Raw genomic sequence first — 21,518 nt, 5'->3', positions numbered from 1 at the left:
TGAGCCCATAGAAGCTAGCAAGGCTTACCACAACATGACTGTAAGTGTATTGCTTCATACATGCATTTTACAATAAAACTACAATATCCCATCATATCTGTAAATGTGGTCAAAAAGATATGACACTAAACAACAGTAAACGTTTAAAACAAAGGAACAGATTATACTATACGTCTGTAATTGCAAATTCAAGTCTAAGAGACTAAAAATCAACATGATTCCAATGTTTATGCAGATTAATAATAATATCAGCTGATTGTAACATCCACACCATAAACTGTGAGAAACCTCCTGTGCAGTAAATGGAAAGAGCTGCTGTCAGAGCTGGTAAACATTTTGTGCAATATATTTACTAAGAATGAATGTTCACAGTATAAAAGTACATGTAATGTGCAAATGTAGAATACAAATAGTTAATACTCCATGTTGGATGTGACTCAAATGTGCAAATCAGGATTCCTGCAGGTGCTCCTCTGCCCAATATAAGACCTCACTTCTTACCCAAATAATTCAATAGTTGCTGCTTATCAGTATGAAAGAGGAAGTTTCTCTGTGTGAAATGTTGCCTGACAGCAGCAGCATGTCTGCCATCTAGTGAGCATTTAACTGCGCTGCATGTTACCCAGAGGTCAAATGAGTTTATGAACTAACTGAAGCCAAATCGGGATTTTGGTCATTTAAACACTTTTTTTTAGTTTCATATTTTTTGATGTAGAATAAAATGTTAGTATAATTGTAGATATTTAGAAAGACAATTACAGAATTTTGAGTAAATCCTGAAATACATGTATAAAACAAACCTGAGATACGTAAATTAACATGACTTCACTAAATATAGTCACAATAGGAAAAGCACAGGTGCATATGATCAAATAAATTAGCTGTGCCAGTTTCAGGGTCCTGGTATTATTGTGCATATGTGCTCAGTGTCACATTGCCATAGTTTACTGGGACACTTTAAATAAATAAAGTAATTGTAAATATTATTAATAACACCTGTGCTTTTCTTTCTATGACAAGACAAAATATCTGCTTTTAAAATGACCTATGTTGCATTGAACAGTGCTGGTAGAAGTACTCAGAAAGTAAAGTTAAAGTACTTTACCTAAATAAAAAATACCACAATGTAAAAATACTCAACTACAAAACATTGAGCGATCTGTCAGTGTTGGCAGAACCCAGAGACCAGCGTTAGTCCTGATAGATGTGTGGTGGGCTCGCTATTGTAGTCGCTCCTGGCAGGTTTGGTCATATTAAAAACAAAAGTTGTGTTAATCTTTTTGCCATAAATTACCCAGATCCACATCCTTGTTGTTATTCTGTAAATGCCCAGGTGGGGCAATATTATGGTTTTTCCAAAAGCCCCTACAGACCCAGTCCCATTTGGTGTGCATGTCCTATCCACCTTCAGACTCTTTTTGCAGAGGCCGAGTCCCACCACCTATCCCTGAGTCCTAGTCCCACTCAAAGCCTCTTTGCATTACTTTCCATATAGTCTCACACTCACACATCCTTCAGATGGAGTAATGTTTGACCAAAAAACTCTCTTCTTCAATTTGTCTCCACTTCACTAGCAACCATGGGCTACCCAATGTTCATTTTCACTTTTCAGCTTAAACTATCTCTTGCATTGAGGCTTTAAACTCAACTCATCAGTGAATTCCCATTTTATACAATGGCAGCAAGAAGCAACTGCTCCTAAAATTTAAATACCTGGGAATATTGTCATTTGAAAGTCAAATAAACACAATACATTCATGTTTTGAAAGACTTGAGACCAAAGCAAGTGAGAGATGAACAAGAGAGAGTGAGAGAGAAACAAGCCAGAAAAAAAGTCCAATTTCCTGGGGACACACAGCTCTTCACTTGCCGCTTCTGTTCAGTGTTAGTGTCTTGACTTCATTGGGCAAATAGGACAAATCTAAATTAGGGACGTGTTGCTTTCTGTTACTGCTCCTCTTTCTACTTCAGGCTATCCAGATGACAATGTGCCAGGGCTGCAACTGAGAAATATTGTTGATTTTGTCGATTACATTGTGTTTGATCAAAAATCTGTAAAATGTAAATGCTATGGTCAAGTAAACAAAGGTCTATAGCTCAAAGTAATGACCTAGAGTTGCCCTTTTTAGTCTGAAAAACAGTCAAAAAATGTGGTGTCTTTTAACAGTGATTTGAAAGCAAAATCTATATTTTAATATTCTCTCTATCTTGTGTTTTAAAGCAATACAACATGTATTAGCACACATACAGACACAAACTCACTTCAAATGTCCCATGAGCTTTGCAGGACAGTAATTTACACGAAACATTTTTTTTTTTTACAAAGCAACACAAACACTTTGATGCAAACTTATGCAAATAGGGGACTGATTGTGTCATACTTGCTCAAATGAAAAAGATCTGCCAGTTTCACAAAATCAGTGTGACCATCTGAAGTAGTCAAGTCAGTTTATTTATAGATCACATTTCAAAACAACAAAAGTTGTTTAAAGTGCTCTACAGAGACTGAGAACTACAATCAAGTCACGTGTCTGTGCAGGAGGGACTTTACAGGACACTGCAGTGAGGTAGTTATTAATCTTTCAAAGCAGATAACAGTAACGCTTTATTTTAGTCATGCTAATTTAGTGATTTTCAGGTATTTAACAGTTCATTTTTAGGAGATTTTATAGAGCTGGTGATGCGGTTTGGTACAGATTACAGTAAAAACAGTTTAGTTGATAAATTCTAATTCATTATATCTCCACTCATACCAAATTGTTAATTTGCGAAATATCTCAACAAGTTAGACTCTTAACAACTCTTTAAATACAGAAAATACTTTGTTTTCAGTGTGTAGTTTTATGTGTTAAACTATATATTAGTAGGTTGACTCTTAAAAACTCAGTAATGAGCACATTTCTGGTATACTTCCAAATTACACAACCTTCTAAAAGAAATGTCCTAAGAATGAACAGTAACACACTGAAAACCAAAGATTATAGCAGCGCTTGCCCCTCCCTCATGACCACTACTGAGGTGCCCTGAAGCAAGACACTTAACCCAAAAACTCCTCCAGTGGAGCTGCACAGTGGCCAGTAGATCAGACTGTAGTTGACTTGGGCAGCTTCCAGGTGTGACTGTGATCAGGGCGTTCCTGTAAAAGAGAGGCGTCCTCTCAGAGAAACTTCCCTGAATAAATTAGGTTTATAAAAAAATATTTTCTGTCAGTTAAAGTACTGGCAAGAGTCACTTTTTAAGAATTATAATATGAACCTAAATATGAGCGGGTACACCAACTAAACCAATTTAGCACTTTGTTGTTTTTTCCTATAGTTTGTTCCACACTGCACCACCTCATCTGTAAATCAACTGATAAATATCTGAAAATTACTCTGAAAATATACAGCGACCTGCAAAATAAAGCATTACCCAGATCATTTTATAAAATCTGGCTGGATAAGTCAATCTAATCAAACATTTATTCAAATCAGACCCATTAACATAATCAGATGCATAGTTAAATATTGCTGCAGGGGAAGAGACAAACCAAAACAGCTAAAGTGGATAAAGTGACTTCTCACGGGTCTTTGCATCAACCTGCTGTTATTATTGTATTAGGTGTGAGGAAAAGATAAGCACTCACACACACGTCAGCAGCTCTCTCCAGTATAAATAAAGGTGGATATGCAGGCAGGAGTCATGACAGAGCCCAGGGGAGGAGGACGGAAGAGGCAGGGAGGGCTGACCACAAAGATGTGTGAATCACACAGGAAGGAACAACATCAGGAAACAACCCGAGCTGAACTGGCTTTGGTCATCTGATTTCTTTTGTGTCGTCCAAAACAGAATATTTTTAATTGCCTACACTACTGCAGAACGCTTACTACTACTACTGCCTACTAGTTCTTCCAGTATTTTCAGTACTTCCAGTGCTGTAATCTACTGGTGGTGACGTATACTTATAGTGCACTGTACAGTTTGTATGTGTGTGTGTAAAACAAACAGAGAAAGAATGGGGGGCAGGGAAAGAATATCATAACGGACATAACGTCTCACCCTACAGCACATATACGTTACCATGACGAGATGTCACCAGGGGCAAAAGCAGAGAGAAAGGAGGGAAAGAAAGAGTGAGGAGAGGCCCATCGCCTGGAGGAGAGAAAACTTTAAAGGACGGGTTCACAATTTGTAAAGTCTGTCTTTAAGCGACAGGTGTTCGTATAAACATTTAAACAGGTTTTCTTGCTGTAATCATTCCTCCTGTTCATCCTGATCACCAGGATCTCCTTAAAGTGTGCTCACAAGTAAAATGATGGGGGACAAAAAAATCTACAGTCCTTGTTTTAAGAAAAAAGTGAAGATAATATGAGGCTTCACACACAAATAAAGTGGATCTTTTACACATTTACACTCTTATTTCCCTGTTGAGCTACAGTGGAAGGATTGTAACAAAAAGTGGGAATTCAGCACCAAAAAGATACGCTGACTTGATTTGACTATTTTTGGGCAGCCAAAGCTTCATATTAGCTTAAATTAAACCTTTAAATACATTTTTGCACAGAAGGAGGGCTGTGGCTTTTACCCCCTGCCATTTATGATAAAATTGCATTATGAAGGTATCTCTGTGACAGATGCCAGAGAACTGAAAATTGTGAACCTATCCTTTAAGTAGTTTGGTGTGATTTTCATATGTAGTTCAAATTCATCCTAAAATGTGTTGAATTGGGTGCAGTTCAGAACAGTCTTCCAAACCAAAGTGGGAAGACATTTCTGCATACGGACCTGGCTTTGCACACTGTAATTTTGAGTGGAAAAGACCTTCCCCAAACTGTTACCAGAAGCAGAGCATTGTCTAATAATATGCTCTCACGATAAGACTTCCCTTCATTGGAACAAAGGTTTGCATGAGAAACAGATCAAAAGTGTGAATAGACACACTTTATGACAGATAAATGAATGTTCTTACAGCAGCGTGCTCACTGTACCTTCTTAGCTCCACTTTGATCATCTGTTTCTGTCACTTTCTAACAAACTTTTTCTCAATTTTTTCTCCAGAGCTGACCAGCAGATACACACACGTACACACACACACGCACACAGTACTGAAGACAAACACTGGTCTGTCAGCTGGTGAATGGCTCTATCCATGTGGAACTGATAGTGAGCAGATCTCAATTAGGCTACAGAGAGAGAGAGGTGGGGGAAAGAAGGGGGAAAGAAATGTTTAAGTGAATGAAATACAAGGTTTTAAATATTGTGTGTGTAGGTGAACAGTGGGGCTGCAGGGGTGGAGTAAAGTTTGCCTGAATTGCAGTCATCTCTCTCCAACTGTACTCTGGCTGGGTGTATCTGGGGCGTGTACTGCTGTTATAAAAAAAAAAAAACCAAAAAACTCCCAGTTCTGCAACTCCTGCAGCTCCAGCGAGGCAGTCTGGGTTTGCAGTCAGGGGACACTCATCAGCAGCAGCAGCAGCAGCATCTTCATCAGTCAGCAGCTCGCTCTCTCTCTCTCTCTCTCTCCTTTGCTCTTCCTCTCTCTTTCTGTCCCACCCTCAGACACCCACACACACACACTCTCTCTGTCGTCCTGTCCGTCCGTCTGAACCAGCACAGCATCTCTTATCTTCTTTTCTCCTCTCTCTTATTTGTCACATCATGTCTGCAAACGGCGCCGACGGGGACTTGCTGCAGATCCCTCTGGGTCTCATCAACAGCGAGGGGAAGTATCTGACGGCGGAGACCTTCGGCTTCAAAATCAACGCCTCGGCCAGCAGCCTGAAGAAAAAGCAGACGTGGACACTGGAGCAGACCGGGGAGGACGGCAGCGTCGTGTTCCTCCGGTCCCACCTGGGCCGCTACCTTGCCACGGACAAAGACGGAAACGTGACTGCGGACAGCGAGACTCGGGGCCGGGACTGCCGGTTCGTCATCACCGAAGCCAACGGGCGGTGGTCGCTGCAGTCCGAGCCACACGGTCGGTTCCTCGGTGGCAGCCAGGACCGGATCACCTGCTTTGCTCAGACAGCCTCACCGGCGGAGCAGTGGAGCGTGCACCTGGCCGTGCACCCGCAGGTCATCCTCTACAGCTTCGCGCGTAAACGCTTTGCTCACCTGAGCCCCCAGGAGGTGTCAATAGACCGGGATGTGCCCTGGGGGGTTGACTCGCTTGTGACATTGGTGTACAGGGACCAGCGCTACCATCTGGAGACGTCTGACAACCGATTCCTCCGCAATGACGGCAGCCTGTCCACAAAAACGGACAAAGACACCGGGTACATGCTGGAGTTCCTCTCCGGTAAAGTGGCATTCCGCGACTGCAATGGTCGCTACCTGGCACCCATAGGCCCCACCGGCACAATGAAGTCTGGGAAGGGCACCCGGGTCGGGAAGGATGAACTGTTTGGCCTGGAGCGGAGCCACGCGCAGGTCGTGCTGACTGCGGGGAACGAGAGAAACGTTTCCACGAGGCAAGGTGAGGCTCTGCGACCCCTCAGAGCCCCCCCCCCAAAAAAATCACATTTCACCATGTTGATGAAGTCACTGCATAACTGGGCACACACCACAGGCAGCTGTTGCATGGTTTTAGTGTGTGTGTGTGTGTGTGTGTGTGTGTGTGTGTGTGTGTGTGTGTGTGTGTGTGTGTGTGTGTGTGTGTGTGTGTGTGTGTGTGTGTGTGTGTGTGTGTGTGTGTGTGAGAAAGAATTAGAATTAGAGACCCCTGTTACTTCATTTCCCTACCATGTGTTATTCATTATCATGCTCTCACTTTCTCCCCCCTCCTTCCTTCCCTCCCTCCTCCTTTTTTGGCCGCTCTCTGCCTAGCTTCACATTTTTCTGCAGTAATTCTACCCCTGCATTGTGGCTGGCTCAGGGTCAGCTCCAGCCTACAGTTATCCATCATTCTTTATCTCAGAATAGACCGAATAGACTGAAAACCAGAAGCGAGACAAAAGAGATCAAATGGAGGAGAGAGGCAGAGGGATTTTCAGAGAGAGAGAGAGAATGAGGTGTGACTCAGATTGTCCTGCTGAATGAAATGAATGTGGCTCCTTTTTTTAATGCCACATGCAAACCTCTTTGTCTTGACGCCACTCAGTCTCAGTTTGAGTCTGTGTTGCCATCCTGGGACTGATCATGGACAGCAGTTTATCAATGCAGTCAATATGCATTAATGTGGAAATGTGCATCTGTCTGTGTGTTTGTGTAAGAGAGGCAGAGAGAGGGCATTTTAGCAGAGATTAATCATGGAAGAAGAAAGATAATCATTGTTTGAAAGAGGTCAGCTTCAGGCCTTGACTTGTGACCTGATTGGTATGTGATTTAAGTTACGGCCATTAAGGTATGACTAAAGTTTCGCAGGGTAGAGTCACAGAGATAACATTCAGACATGTGCTTTAAGCCCAACAACTCTAAATGGGACAGGAAAGAAAATTAGGTTTTTGGGTCAATCTTTTAATTGAATAGCGAGAACTGTTCTTTGTTGGAGAAATGCACAGTGCTTTTTATAAATTATTTGAGACAAGTTTAGGTCAAATCTCAACCACTTTGCGGGTCTTTCATATCTCTGATTTGAACATTTTCTTTCCAAGCTGTGTACTTACATAACTGAGACCTCGTCTTTGTTGAAGGGTGCTTCACCAATTGCACTCGTGAAGTTCAGTTTACTCTTCAGGTTGAGTGTGACTCAGCTTGTTAAATCAGTTGTATAATATCTTCTGTGGCTCTGGATGAGCTTCTGAAAGGGTTGAAAAAATATCCCAGATCAGAGTTATCTCAGTTTGGGCTTCGGAGTTTTAGCAGAGCCTGCATCACAAACTGGAGGTGATGGGGTTTGAATAAAGTTGGTTATTAGGAGGCAGGGAGAGTTTCATAAAAATTGAATGATCCAGCAGTTTTTTGAGTGTGACCCACACTGAAGATTAAAAGTGTTTCTTCACAGGCAGTGTTGTAAAAACAGCCATCAGTAATGAAGCAGCAACTTCCTCAGTCCTTTGTCAGCATCTACACAGAGTGCGTTCAGGCGCAGTATTGCTGTGTAGGCTGCCTGCGTTTTGGCAACGCTGAGACACCAGTACGACAATCACTGTAGATACACGTGAGAAATGCAAGAAAATGTACTTAAAGTCCAAAAAAGCTTCAGGTTGGAGTTACGAGTGTCAAGTGTGAGTGAAACACGAGCCATTGTGCAGCTGTTGTAGGCAGCTCCATTAATAATAAAAATGAATATGTTCCATCAGACGTGGATCACATGGACGAGTAAAAAATGCAGTTGAAACGCCTCCTGTGTAGATAGGCTTTAAAAGTAAGGATATCTTGCCTCTGCTGCCTATTTTGACCTTTTTGGGTTTTTTTTTTTTTTAATCTCTCCATTGTTAAAACCACATCCCCTGTGTGGGTGTTATAATTAGTTGGCAACTATTTTGATGAATGGGTAATCATTTTTGGGTAATTTTTTTAAAGGAAATTGCAGAAATTCTCTGATTCCAGCATCTTAAATATGAATATTTTCTGGTTTCTTTAGTCCTTGATGATAGTAAACTGAATATCTTTGGGTTGGTCAGGACAAAACATGACATTTTAGGTTGCGTGTGGGTCGACATTTTCTGACTTTTTTAAGACTAAATGACTATTTGGTTAATTGATAAACTAATCAACCAATTAATTAATAATGGAAATAAACATTAGCTGCAGCCCAGCTAAAGTACAATAAATCAGTTTGGCCTCCAACAGCTGGACCTAGATTATGAGTCCCAAATCCATACTACATCTGAATTCTATACATACCATAAACCACTAATCACAATATACTGTTTTTGTGATTAGTGTAAAACAAATGAAGCATACTTCATGTCTCATACTAAACTGAAACAATGCAAAACCTCCTGTGATGTCACAGCTGTAACCTCAGACAACCAGCATATTCAAAAATGGGAGAAACTGCCATCTCCTCTTCTGCCATTTTTTAAAATTCCAGCTGTTCCTGCATCTGTTTCCGCTGTGCGTTGCATTGCAGGACAATAGGGACCAACTACACTATGCATACTTTCTGGTTTGTCAGGTTTCTAATGTGGACACACTATGGACTGAAAACCTGCTTACAGTTAGTGTAGTGCAGTATAGATTTGGGACACAGTGAGACGGTTCAGGACATCCTGTCCCTTTAAGAACCTTTTAGGGGACGTTCATGAATTAGAGCGTAGTTGAGTTTCAGACGAGGAAGAAAACCTCCGGAGACAAATGAAAACTGACAGCACACTGCCCCACTTTTTTTAGGCATGGACCTGTCAGCCAATCAGGATGAAGAAGGGGACCAGGAAGTCTTCCAGATGGAGATGAGCCGTGAGGACAGGAAGTGTGCCTTCAGAACTGCTGCTGGGAAATACTGGACCCTGACAGCAACCGGAGGACTGCAGTGCACCGCCTCCACCAAGTAACCACACACACACACACACACACACACACACACACACACAAACACTCATCATATTGACAATCATACACTTATGCCAGTCACAGTCTGCTCAGTGTTTGATATTGTGTATGTGTGTGTGTGTGTCAGGTCTGCCAACAGTTTCTTTGAACTGGAGTGGCGTGACGGTCGTGTGTGTGTACGTGCAGCAAACGGCAAGTATGTGATCGCCAAGAAGAACGGACAACTAGCTGCTACTGTTGACAACCAAGGTCAGTCATGTTTCAGATGTTGCTGAGCTAATGAAAATATGTTATTATAGTACTTTTCATTTGTACATTTTAAAATGAGTTCTATTGCATTGTAATGTTACTTTTACAATGCAGAGTACTGAAGTGTTGTAGAAAACTATTTTTCGCTAGGCAAGACCTATCATCAAAATGCTCATGGGAAACAAGTCCTACATCTGTCCGATCCAACCCTGACCAGTCTGTGTCTTTAGGAGAGGCTGAGCAGTTCCTGATGAAGCTGATCAACCGCCCAATCATCGTCCTGCGTGGAGAACATGGTTTCATCGGGGCTCGTAAAGCAGGAACTGCGACTCTCGATTCCAACCGAGCATCCTATGATGTTTTCCAGCTGGAGTTCCACAACGGAGCGTACGCCCTGAAAGGTAGGCAGCCATGTTGGAGGACAAACACAACACTGAGTGTACAGATCGATGATGTTGGTTTTTATGCAAGCTTTCCTCCATTTACTTTAAGCCACATAGTTCACCCAACTACAGAAATGAGCAGTGTTTTTTTTTTTTTTATATACTTCCATTAAGGGGCACCAATGTCAGAAACATTCAGTTTAGAATTTAAACCTGCTTTATTGGCAGTGAAACACATGGAAGACTCACTTCTAACATCTGAAGGAAAATAATCACATCAGATAGAGGGCAGATGTTATGATGAGACCAGCTGTGACTTTATGACTTTAATGTGATTAGATGTTCAGCTCTGATGCTTATTCTTTTTCTGGCGTGACAGAAATATGTGTCTATAGATTAGGAGCAGCAATGGTAGGTTAATGTTACTTGTAGGTGGGAGCTTTTGCAGGATTTTGAAGTATCACGTTTATTCAGAAGAAATTACTCAGAAAAACAGGAAAATGATCTTGTTAATTCAGAAAAAATTACTTAGAAAAACTGCCTTAAAAAAAAAAAAATTCTGTAGAAACAAGCTATGATCAAAACTTGGACGTTTTTCTCAACTTATAAAGTTGATAATGTGAATATGTTAGCCAAAACTGCACATATACAAGAATGGTATCAAACTTCTAATCTGACTCTTGGTAGAAATAAAAAATAAAATAAAAAAGCGTAAAAATAAGATTTCCCTGAATATTATTTCTTTAGTATTAGAATGGCAACCTTGACATTAAATGCAGTGAGGGTGGATTTGATTTTTGGACACATTACATAAACGTCATCCAGCCCTTCATGTACTTTAAGGCTTCATTAAGTGTGTGTTGTTTGTCCAGACTCCCAGGGGAAGTATTGGTGTGTTGGAGATGACACAGCAGTGGCGTGCAGCAGTGCCACACCTGTCCAGTTCCTCTTTGAGTTCTGCGACCTCAACAAGATGGCAATCCGTGCTCTGGGAGGGAAGTACCTTAAAGGAGACCACGCCGGGGGGCTAAAGGCCAGCGCCGACTCCGTGGATAATGCCACCCTTTGGGAATACTGAGAAAGCACAACCGGACTCCACCAGTATCTGACACGATGCGTCTAACTATTAATAGATCCTGTAGGTAGCTGTTTTTTTGCATAATATGTGTGTGTGTGTGTATGTGTATGTGTGTGCGTGTGCGTAACTGAATTTGTTTGGATGAACATGTGGTTGAAATGAAAGCTGATAAACTGGAAGTTATTGCACCAAAGCACTTCAGGTGTTTTATTGTTTTTCTTTCTCAATCCTTATCTCTTCTCCTTTTTACTGGAGATTTGGATTTCCATTCACTCTTAAATGAATGAATCATTGTGTGGTTGAGCATTATTTGTTTCACTTACAGTCAAACTTTACACGAGCTGTACCTGATATACGTCGGGATGATTACTGCGATTATTAGTCGAGCCTATCTGTGGTAACTACTGGTGTAAACGAACACGTAGACGCTATAACTCATAATTTACAATATCTAACCTTCTCCTGTTCAGTGTCCTGCTGCCTCTATTGCTCCGCTTTCATCTCCTGCTCTCTTTCAAACTATAAAGCATAGCACACATCAGATAAAGGGATGTTACTGATTTACATGTTTCAGCTGTAAATAATGCTTTTTCTTTGTCACTGAATGCTTCAAAGACAGAGTAACCATGGAAAACTATGTGAAAAAAAGTGTTTCTAAAGAACAAAATGGGATGTGGCTGGCAGATCTAACATGTACTTCGCTTGTGCGCTACTTAATGCACCTTTCCAGTTTTCTCTCCTCAATCTTCAACGTGCAGACAGACTTAATCTGTGTAGCCAGATGTATCGTCAGTAGTCTGTAGTCAAAAGTTTCCCTTCAAGACTACATTCACTATGTTATTTCTGGTTCCTTAAATGAATGTACGGTTTCAAAGAAACAAATGAAAGGATTGGATGAGTGAAAGAAGCTTTGAAATTTACCCAGCAACTAAAGGAGCCTTCTTAGTTCAAATGATCATCTTTTCTGTAAAAAGGAAGTGATGCGTAGGGCCTAGTGGTCACCACACACTGCACACTCAAAAGCACATTAAATAGACTGAAATATGCAGTCATAGATATATTAATTCCAATTGTGACAAGCCAGCGACTCAAAATCTGCACAATAATGTAGTCAGTGTTGACTTGAAAGAAATTAAAAGCACATGTTTGTTGTGATGAAATGTCTGCCTTAGATTGGGTCCTGCTGCTGTTGTGTGAACACAATGACGGAGTCATCTCTCTGACGATCGTTGTGGCTGTGCCTTCCATTTCAGCCTCTTTTCATGTTCTTATACATTTGACCTCAACTGAGTAAAAACCCCAATAAAGTTTCTCCTCCTGACAGTTGACCATTGTCTTGAATCCTTCTTTTCTCCAGTGAAAGAGTCAGTCACATGTTCTCTTATTTACATTAAGTAGCAGGTTTGCAGACAGTTTTTGGTTCATTTGTCCAGGATTTGACAGATTCTTTGTTCGTTTTCCTCCTCCAACGCCACAACAAAGGAGGTGAATTGATTTCAACAGCGATATGTCTTTAGGAACAATGTCCTAGTTCATCTCAACAATCCACAGACCTCATCCACAGTTTTCATTGGGGCTGTTTATTTAGTTTAAAGTAAGTCCAATAAAAACAGTTAATAATGAGGTCTGTGGATTATCCCCAAAAACCGGGACATCATTTTTAAAAGCTTTGACCACCACGAACAAAGTTCCCTAACCCTCAGTATGCTGGCATGGTAGCAGAAGTCATAAAAATGAAACCAAACCAATCACTGATCTTTTTGTTGAGCTTATGACATCAGGATATTTAACTTGTATTTTCTCATAGTGATCCTGTTGTGGGATAAATACACCTTTCCAGATCCAAAAATGTATTTTCTTTAACCAATATTCCAAGCAGAAAACACCTCCATTCCTCCAGACATGTACCAAACATGTCTTAAAAAGTTCAGAAAACATCTTATGCCCTTTATGCAAATCTGCAGTCATAGTAAAAATTACGTTTGCACCCCTTACTGTAATTTGTAACAGTGTTAGTGATCATCATTGACTCTTTAGCGTCCATTGCAAGTTTGAGCTTCTTCAATGATGTCAGTATAACCCTGAAGACAGTCTGTAATCTAGACATGGCTGAAGTTGGAGAAGAGCTATGTGCATAAAAGATTGTGTCTTCTACATAACATTTTGGAAAACTGGAGAGATAATATTGTTTATGTATATTGCAATAATAATGAGCCAATTACAGAACATTGTGGTACCCCCACATTATTATTAAAGGGGACGTTAATTTGAGACCATCAATTCATATGGCCTGTTTCATAATTTAATATAATATCATTTAATATGCATGACACCACTTCTGAGTATAATCGTCCAAACCAAGGCAGCATGATGCATGATTTGTTTGTAAAATGCAGTCATTAACAGCATCAAATGCCTTAAAGAGATCAACATATAGTGCTGCACAGGGCTGTTTCATGTCCAGAGAATGTATGATATCACTTAATACAAGTGTAGGCTATGATTGAACCATGTTGAGGCCAAAAACCTGAATGTTGTTGTTAAAGAATACAGATTTTGTCTTGATAAGCACAAAGATGCAAGAAAAATTTAAAGTTTTGCAATAGTTGCTCATGCTGTCAGTGAACCCATAACTTTAGCTCATTTCCATTCAGTTGGGACCTTACCAGTAATGTTGTTAGTTGATTAAATGTTAGATTAAATATATGTGTGGTGCAGGTTGTGATTAAATGGGCACTAAGAGGTAAGGATCCAGATTGCCTGCTTTAAATAGTGCATTACATACTTCAAATGTGATAACAGGCTGAAAGGAAAAAGTGCTGCTTGGTGAAGAGGAAAGGTGAAGTGTCCAGCAGTGATACAAATGGTGGTTAAAAGCTTCCAGTGTACATACCTAAAAATTATTAATATATTAAAAGTTCAGTTCACAGTCACATAGCAACCATCTTGCTCTACTAATAAAAATCCGTTGTCATAATTTTTTGCAAATACTGTTGTGTGTGGGAGAAGGAAGGAAGAGTCTGCATCATGTCCCCTCGAGATTTCGCGGAGCCAAAACTGTACACGAGAAGGGAAGAAGAGGGCAGAGGGAGGTAACCTACTCTACTTACTTTGTCCTTCTGCAGAGGAAACTCAGCTCTCCTCCTCTGAAAACAACACCCAGTCCTTCAAATGTGAGCCAAACTTCAAATGTTGGGTTTTGACAGAAACACAGGAAAAGACCAAAAGACATCTTTCATTCTTCGGTGCCTGGATCTCTGCATGTTGCCATGGTAACGAATAAGTGGCAGGGTTGGGGCTTGTGGAGGATGGATGTTCAGAGATTTAACAGACACACATAGATCAATAATCTCAATAAACCTGGAAATACTCTCAAGCAGTCACATATTTTAAGATACAGTTTCTCTGGCGCTTAAAACTGTGAGTCAGAAAGGCGACTCTGTAAATAAAAACCTCAAGATAAGCACAGACATATGATAGTCCCTAAATGAATTGGAGCTCACAATAATGCGCCAGTACCCCCATTCCCACGTCTTTTCAGCCACTCTGTGGGTCGGTGTGCGGTGTGTGAAAAGCCCCTATCGCCTGTAAAGAAAAACAGATGGCAGGGTCTTGCCAAACTTGTCTGGCAGAAAAAAGCTAATATGGCACTTCAATGGAAGGAGCAAATAATAAGCAAAGGAGACAGACAAAAGCACGAAATTAATGAGATGGTAGATAAAAACTGAAAAAGTAAAGCAAAGAAATGGGTTAAGCTGACATTGAGGAAGTAGGGTAAATGGTTTTTTTTATGCATGCAAGTAAGAAGAGAGTTCTGAGGCAAAGAGGTGAGGGAGAATAAAGAGTTTATTCAAAAGTTCCTTGGTGAAACTATTCTTCTTGGTGAAAGACTAGAACGAGATACTGTCGCTTCCTGGTGAAACCGCGTCTCTGAATTAGGTGATTTTTTAGATTCAATTTTCTTTTATTGATCCCTTTTATAAGCCACTACCTTAGCACTATTACATGAACAGAGGAATGACTATAGAACATTAAGTCACCATTTATTTAATAGTAAGATAACATACGGATCTATTCTATCCCTTCAGTGCAACTACAGTTTGTTAGTTCAGTTTTTCCCCTTATGTTGTCTTTTAAGTTGGGAAACAGTGTCTTTTCTTTGCTTCTCTTTAACCAATAATAAACAAATTAATAAACATTTCAAAGCTCTGATGAAATAATAAACCAAAATAAATAAAAGTACTTATCTGTAAGAAGTGATAAAGACACACACATGGAGTCAATCAGTCCTCTTGGTGAGACGCTCCTCTGCACATCCGTTGTGAGTCCTCAGCTCTTAACATTTCCAATTAGTAGTTTCTTTGTTAATCTGTACTGCAGGATTGCATCTTGTTGTGTGAACTGTAACACTACTGTCTCTGAACAAACATTGTTAATTTTACAGTGTATATTTTAACTACATAACTTTCTTGACCCTATTGCCGTGTAGGATCATGCGCCTTAAACTGTTGACTACTGCCCTCTAGTGTAAGTATTGTGAATATGAATCTGATTTGATTTCAGTATGTACAATAAGGCTAAAAGTATGTGGATGTGTGTGTAGACCCCTTTAGTATGGGAGATCTTAATGCTACAGCAACTACTGATATTGTAGCCAATAGTGTGCCTCAAACCTTGTGCCAACAGTTTGGGAAAGACCTTTCCTGTTTCATCATGACAATGTCCTCACATATTAAACAAGGTCCATAAAGTTTCGAACTTGACTGGCCTGCACAGAGTCCTGATCTCTAAACATCATATCCAGGATGAACTGGAACATACTGTTTGCAAGCCAGGCCCTGTGGCTCATGAATACTCTTGTGGTTGGATATAATCATAGTTAGAGCATTTTGTGAAACTCCTTCCCATAAGACTGGAGCCTCCTATAGCACTAGATTAAAAGTCCATGTTTATTTATTCAAACCATTATTTAAGCTTCAAAAACTACTGAAATGATGTCAAGATTCTGAGTTAAAAAGAAAATACCAACAGTTGTGGGTGATTTAAGATCATAGTATTGAATTAACCAGTATATGACATTCTCCACTCCACCAGTGTCTCTGACTATACTACCATTAAAACTAAAATGATACACATATTACAAATATTTTTAGAATTTGGTTTGACTGCTATCTGTTCAAGATTCATAATCCACATATGACACAAAAATGAAACTGGGCCTCCTGCATAGCAATAAAGTCTGATTGTCTTTTTCAAAGTGTAAAGCTGTTGTGCAGTTATCATCAATGTTTGCACTTGATTATAGAAAATATTCTGTACTGGCACGCTGCCCCATCATCACTTCAGCAACTAGCCTAAACCATGTTAATCATAGTGCATAACACTTTATCGCCAATGATTGTTCCCTGTATCACAAGCTTGGGTGTTTAAATTACAGCACACAGACCAGTAAGTAGGCTACCTGAAGTTCACAATTGTTCAAGTGTGTGTTTAAACACAACTCAGGCAAGAGTCCAGCCCGCAGGAACACTGAAAAAGGTCTCTGATGCTGTGATCCTTTCTCTTGCTCATACTGACCATTAGATCCTGTTCAACTTACAATGAAAGTGAAGGAAGACAACGTCTACAGTACTGGTTTTGAGCAAAAATGCATTTAAAGGTGTATCTGAAGATAATATGAGTCTTCAGAAGTCTGAGTTGGATATCTTCAAAAGAGGAAAAATCCCTCTTGACAGAATGTTTTCCTATTTTCTGCTGCAGTGGAAATATTGCGACAAAAATAATGAATTTGACAATAAAAACACTTTAATTGAGGAACATATTGACATGATTTGATTAAATTGCATGGTTGAAGATTTAAATTATCTTGAAATAAACTTTTAAATTCATCTTTGCACAGAAGGAGGCTTTTGCCCATCACTTACATTGAAAATGCATGATGAAGAGGTCTCTTAATTGCCAGTATGAACAGGAGGAATGATTACAGCAAGAAAAACAGGCTTGAAAAACTGAATCTATCCTTCACCCTTAGATTGATGTACAATTCTTGGCAGCTGGTTTCATGTATGCCCTCACACTAAATTATTTCATTATCCTTGGAGATTTGAATGTTTTTATGACTCTTGTAACAGTTTTAACCATTTTTTTTGTCGTTGTGGCTGTCTGGCATTACTTGTGTTGTTTCTGTATGCTGTTTGTCTGACGATAAAGGTTTCTTGTTCTCAGATCTCTCTCGATCTCTCAATCTCAGACTACGTGATTAAATAAACGTTCCTGACAGCAAAGTTGGGAAATCACCCACAGAGAAACAGATGTCTGAGAAGTAGTTGCTTTGTAAAAATGCACACAATTCTGCAAATTTATGCTCAATTAAAGGCCAACTTAAAAACGTCATACACAGTGGACATGTGCACATTGAAGAACCACTGTCAGTGGCATTCGTTAGAAGTGCTATCATTATCTGTGGTTCATTTACTTTGTTGGCTGGTTAGTTCCGTTTTTGTTTAATTTGTTCCTGTTTTATTTGCTTCCTTATATTAAACAGAGGGTACTGACCTTCTTCAAGGGTAGTGATAAGACACAGAACAAGTTACTGTGCGCACACAAATGCACGCACCCACTGACAGATTATCACAGTATCTGTTTACCCAGCTACTTTCAGTCCGAATGTGAGTCGGTTGGAGACAGACAGGAAGAGTTTTATTCTGTATTGACAATAATGACACACTTCAGCAGAATCTATAAAACCCCCTTGATAACTGGAATTCGGATATTCTCCTCTGGCTTCAAATCTTTGTGCTAACAATCTGTTTGTCTTTGGCTTGACCACACAATGAATTGCTTCTCAAGAAATCCACGTAGGTGTGGTTCACTCAGGCGGAAATTAGGGTATACTGTGCCTAGCAAATAATATAACTCTACTCCTGAATGATTAAAAATACAGACCAAAACCATCCTGGGTGTGTTTTTTTGTTTGTTTTTAAGTGTGCAGCATTTTATATATGCAATATGTGTGTCTGTATCAAACAGTGGATCTTTGTTAGAGAAAAACCTCTCATGACTCATACTGGTTGTAAATATAACTGCACGTGTCTGTCTCTTGGTTTTGTGTGCATGAGTGATCATCCCTTTATAACTACCACACTTCAGGCTGTGGGCTTTGGGAACATAATAACAAATCCATGTGAGGATAATGGACCAAGGGCGAAACCAATAAGGGAAATGACCCAAAAAATGCAAAACAAAGGTATTCTGCTTCAAGCTCGTCACTTACAGTTGATGTTCTCGGCCGGCCATATTTACTCATGATTTGGAGTTTACTGGTAACACATTTTGAGATCTGAATAATGCACGTAGACTTCATATCAAAGTGCAGTAAACAGAAATCCAAACAGTAATTGGTGGGACCACTTTGCCTTTAAAACAGCAGTTTTTGGTATACAGTTTTTCAAGGCACTTGGCAGGTTGGTTTTTCATCCATTTAAGAGAAGTTTCCACAGTTCTTTTGTGGATTTTGGTGTGTCAGCTGCTTCTGTCTCTTCATATAACCCCTGACTGACTCCATGATGTTGACGTCAGGTCTCTGATGGGGGGCATACCATCTCTTACAAGACTCCTTCTTCTTCTTGTCACTGAAGACAGGTCTTTATGACTCTGTCTGCATGTTTGGGGTCATTGTCATTCTCCATGAATGAATACATTTGCGACTGAACAGATTCATCCTTGGTATTTCGCAATGGATAAGAATCTAAACATCTAAAGACAGATAAAAGTAGGTGGGTTACTTCACAATATTCCCATGTACCCTATAGTAAATGCAGGATTGTCCCTAGAGTACCCCTATTGGGGAATCATAGCTTAAACTACTCAACAGTGAATAATGTAGTTGGAATTAACTCAGTCTCAATAGCATTAAAAAGTCATAATAGTATGGAATAATAACAACACAACACTTCCTGCAAAATGTCTCCTTTTACTTTAGATTATTGCATTTTGTTTGTACATTTCCTTACAGTTAGTAAACATGTGAATGCAGTCAATAATCTGTATTCTTCAATCATTATGAAAGCATTTGTTAAGCTCAAATATGAATATGTTAATGTTCAACACATTAACAAATGTGGAAACTGATCATTATTTCTTTTATCCATTTGTTTTCCAAGTTTATCAACAGCTTGTATACACCTCCATGAGTCTTGGTCGCTGTAAACAAGCCACATGACTCACTGTTGACATAAGCCTGCCGGTAAAGAGACATTAAATTAATTTATGTTTCCATGTTACCCGGTCTTTAATTTCACTGCAGTCTCAACTTGACCTGTTTCCTGAGTGTTTGCATCCTGCTTCACCTTCATTCATGCAGAGGATCTTATTGGTGGAGAGCAGTGATGCCCAGTCTATAAATGCCCATAAGTGGATGTGGAAGGGCGCAGAGCCTCTCACAGCCACAGTGGAAGCAGGACTCACCACACCTTCTCTGGAGGGACAGCTGCACACTCATCAGACCAGCATGTCTCCATCAGGGCGTCCCGATGCGGTCCGGTTGGTCTTCCTCGGGGGAGCAGGGGTCGGGAAGAGCGCGCTCATCCGCCGTTTCCTCCACAACCGCTTCGAGCACAAGTACACGCGCACGGTGGAGGAGCTTCACGTGCTGGAGTATGAAACAGCTGGATCCGGGAAGATGCGTCTGGAGGTGTTGGACACCAGCGGTAGTTACTCCTTCCCGGCCATGCGGGAGCTCTGCATCCGACACAGTGATGCCTTCGCCCTGGTTTACGCAGTGGACGACCCGGGCTCCTTCGAGCACGTGAGGGGGCTGCGCGAGGAGATCCTGCGGCTGAGGGGTGACAAGGGCGCACCCATCACGGTGGTCGGCAGCAAGGCAGATCTGACCCAGACTGAAGGCCGGGTGATGTTGGCAGCTGATATCATGGCCGAGGTGGAGGGTGAGTGGGATGCCAACTTTGTGGAGGCGTCTGCACTCACCGGCTTCAACACGGTCGGGGTTTTCCAGGCGCTGCTGCAACAGGTGCCCCACCAGCTGAGCCCTGCAGTGGGGAGACGCAGAGACACGCTGCCCACACCAGTGGTCAAGAAAAGACCACCACTGAAGAAGCACAACAGCTGTATTCTGTCATAAAGGACATTTCTTAAAAGGACTCAGCAGCTGGACTGCTCGTGTATACATATTGCTGGTCGGTACAGTTTGTCTACTGAGGTGGAAAGAGGACTATAAATCCTTAAAATATAGGGTCCAGTCAACATCACACAGACCTCATTGTTCAGTGAACATTTTTGTGTACATCTTTTTTAATCTTTTGTGAATAAAATACATTTTATGATATTGTCTGTTGTTTCATGTATTTACAATTCATACATTTCAGTCTGAAAAATTAAGATGAGTTTATTTTATCCAGTGAAAGAGTGAATATTGTAACTCAGTCAAAATATTTTTTTCCCTTATGAAAAATATCAATGAAATTAAAAAACTCTGCTGCCCCACCCTCACCACTATGGAGTCACAATTTGGTCATAAATCACTTATGAAATAAGACATTATGAAATTAATTATGACTAAATTGGGACCCCATACAGTCCTGCTCAGTGGGTCTATTTTTGACCAAACTTCGACTTTGCCTTTTAATTTTTTAGTGATTTCAGAGCTGTGTTTGGTAATGACAAACCTTTTAGGGGTCTTAGTGAATCTCACTCGTCCCTGACTGCTGTGTTAGCTGTAGGACTGTGGGGTATAAAATACAAAAAAGTTGAACCCAGATGATTTAAAACATGCATATTTGATGATTGGTAAACTTGGTATAGTTCCTTGAGGGATTCCCCCAATACGGTGATGACTGGTTCCCTATAACTGCACTACCAACACTTTAACAATATTCAACACTAATTCTCAAATAAGACATATAATATTATAATTGTCATTTTTAAGTTGCTATCATGGCTCAATAAATAAATCCATGCAGCCTTTGAGCTTATAATATCTCCTTTCTCCTTCATCCTCGTCAAGATGAACGCCATGCATCTATTCTTAACCTCAGCTGATGTATGCAGAGAATATTTAGATCAATTGGTGCTTTATAAAAATAGCTCCTCTCTGTCAGCATAAAGCCACATCGTGCTGTTTTGGATGTTAAACAAACACACATACACAAACACACAATATCACATGGAACAAAGAGGATAAACAAACCCACGGATCTCTTGCTCTTTTCTGTCCCCTCCACATCCACTTATGCGCCTCTCATCTTCCTCTAAGTGTCTCATGCCCCTTTCAGCTCTGATAATAACCTGCCACTGACACAGATATAACACTTTTGTGAGCATGAAGACTTCAATAAGAAGAGGAGCAGTGTTTCCGGGAGAAGCACCTCTCCTCTATT

The 21,518-nt window shown here is 40.4% G+C and overlaps 2 protein-coding genes across 2 annotated transcripts; both read left to right on the top strand.

The window, feature by feature from the left end:
- Nucleotides 1-5,487: 5,487 nt before the first annotated feature.
- On the top strand, nt 5,488-12,435 carry LOC133993587 (fascin-like). The gene is made up of 5 exons (XM_062432580.1): nt 5,488-6,454; nt 9,256-9,412; nt 9,542-9,663; nt 9,894-10,064; nt 10,919-12,435. The coding sequence occupies exons 1-5, from the start codon at nt 5,638-5,640 to the stop codon at nt 11,122-11,124; spliced, it is 1,473 nt and encodes a 490-aa protein (XP_062288564.1). The 5' UTR covers nt 5,488-5,637; the 3' UTR covers nt 11,125-12,435.
- A 7,198-nt stretch (nt 12,436-19,633) lies between these two features.
- On the top strand, nt 19,634-20,263 carry rasd3 (RASD family member 3). The gene has a single exon (XM_062440209.1). It carries the CDS (start codon nt 19,634-19,636, stop codon nt 20,261-20,263), a length of 630 nt encoding a protein of 209 aa, XP_062296193.1.
- Nucleotides 20,264-21,518: the final 1,255 nt, after the last annotated feature.

Source organism: Scomber scombrus, chromosome 2 (genome assembly GCF_963691925.1).
Source record: "Scomber scombrus chromosome 2, fScoSco1.1, whole genome shotgun sequence".
In the NCBI taxonomy this organism is placed as follows: Eukaryota; Metazoa; Chordata; class Actinopteri; order Scombriformes; family Scombridae; genus Scomber; species Scomber scombrus.
This window is presented reverse-complemented; position numbering and strand designations above follow the sequence as displayed.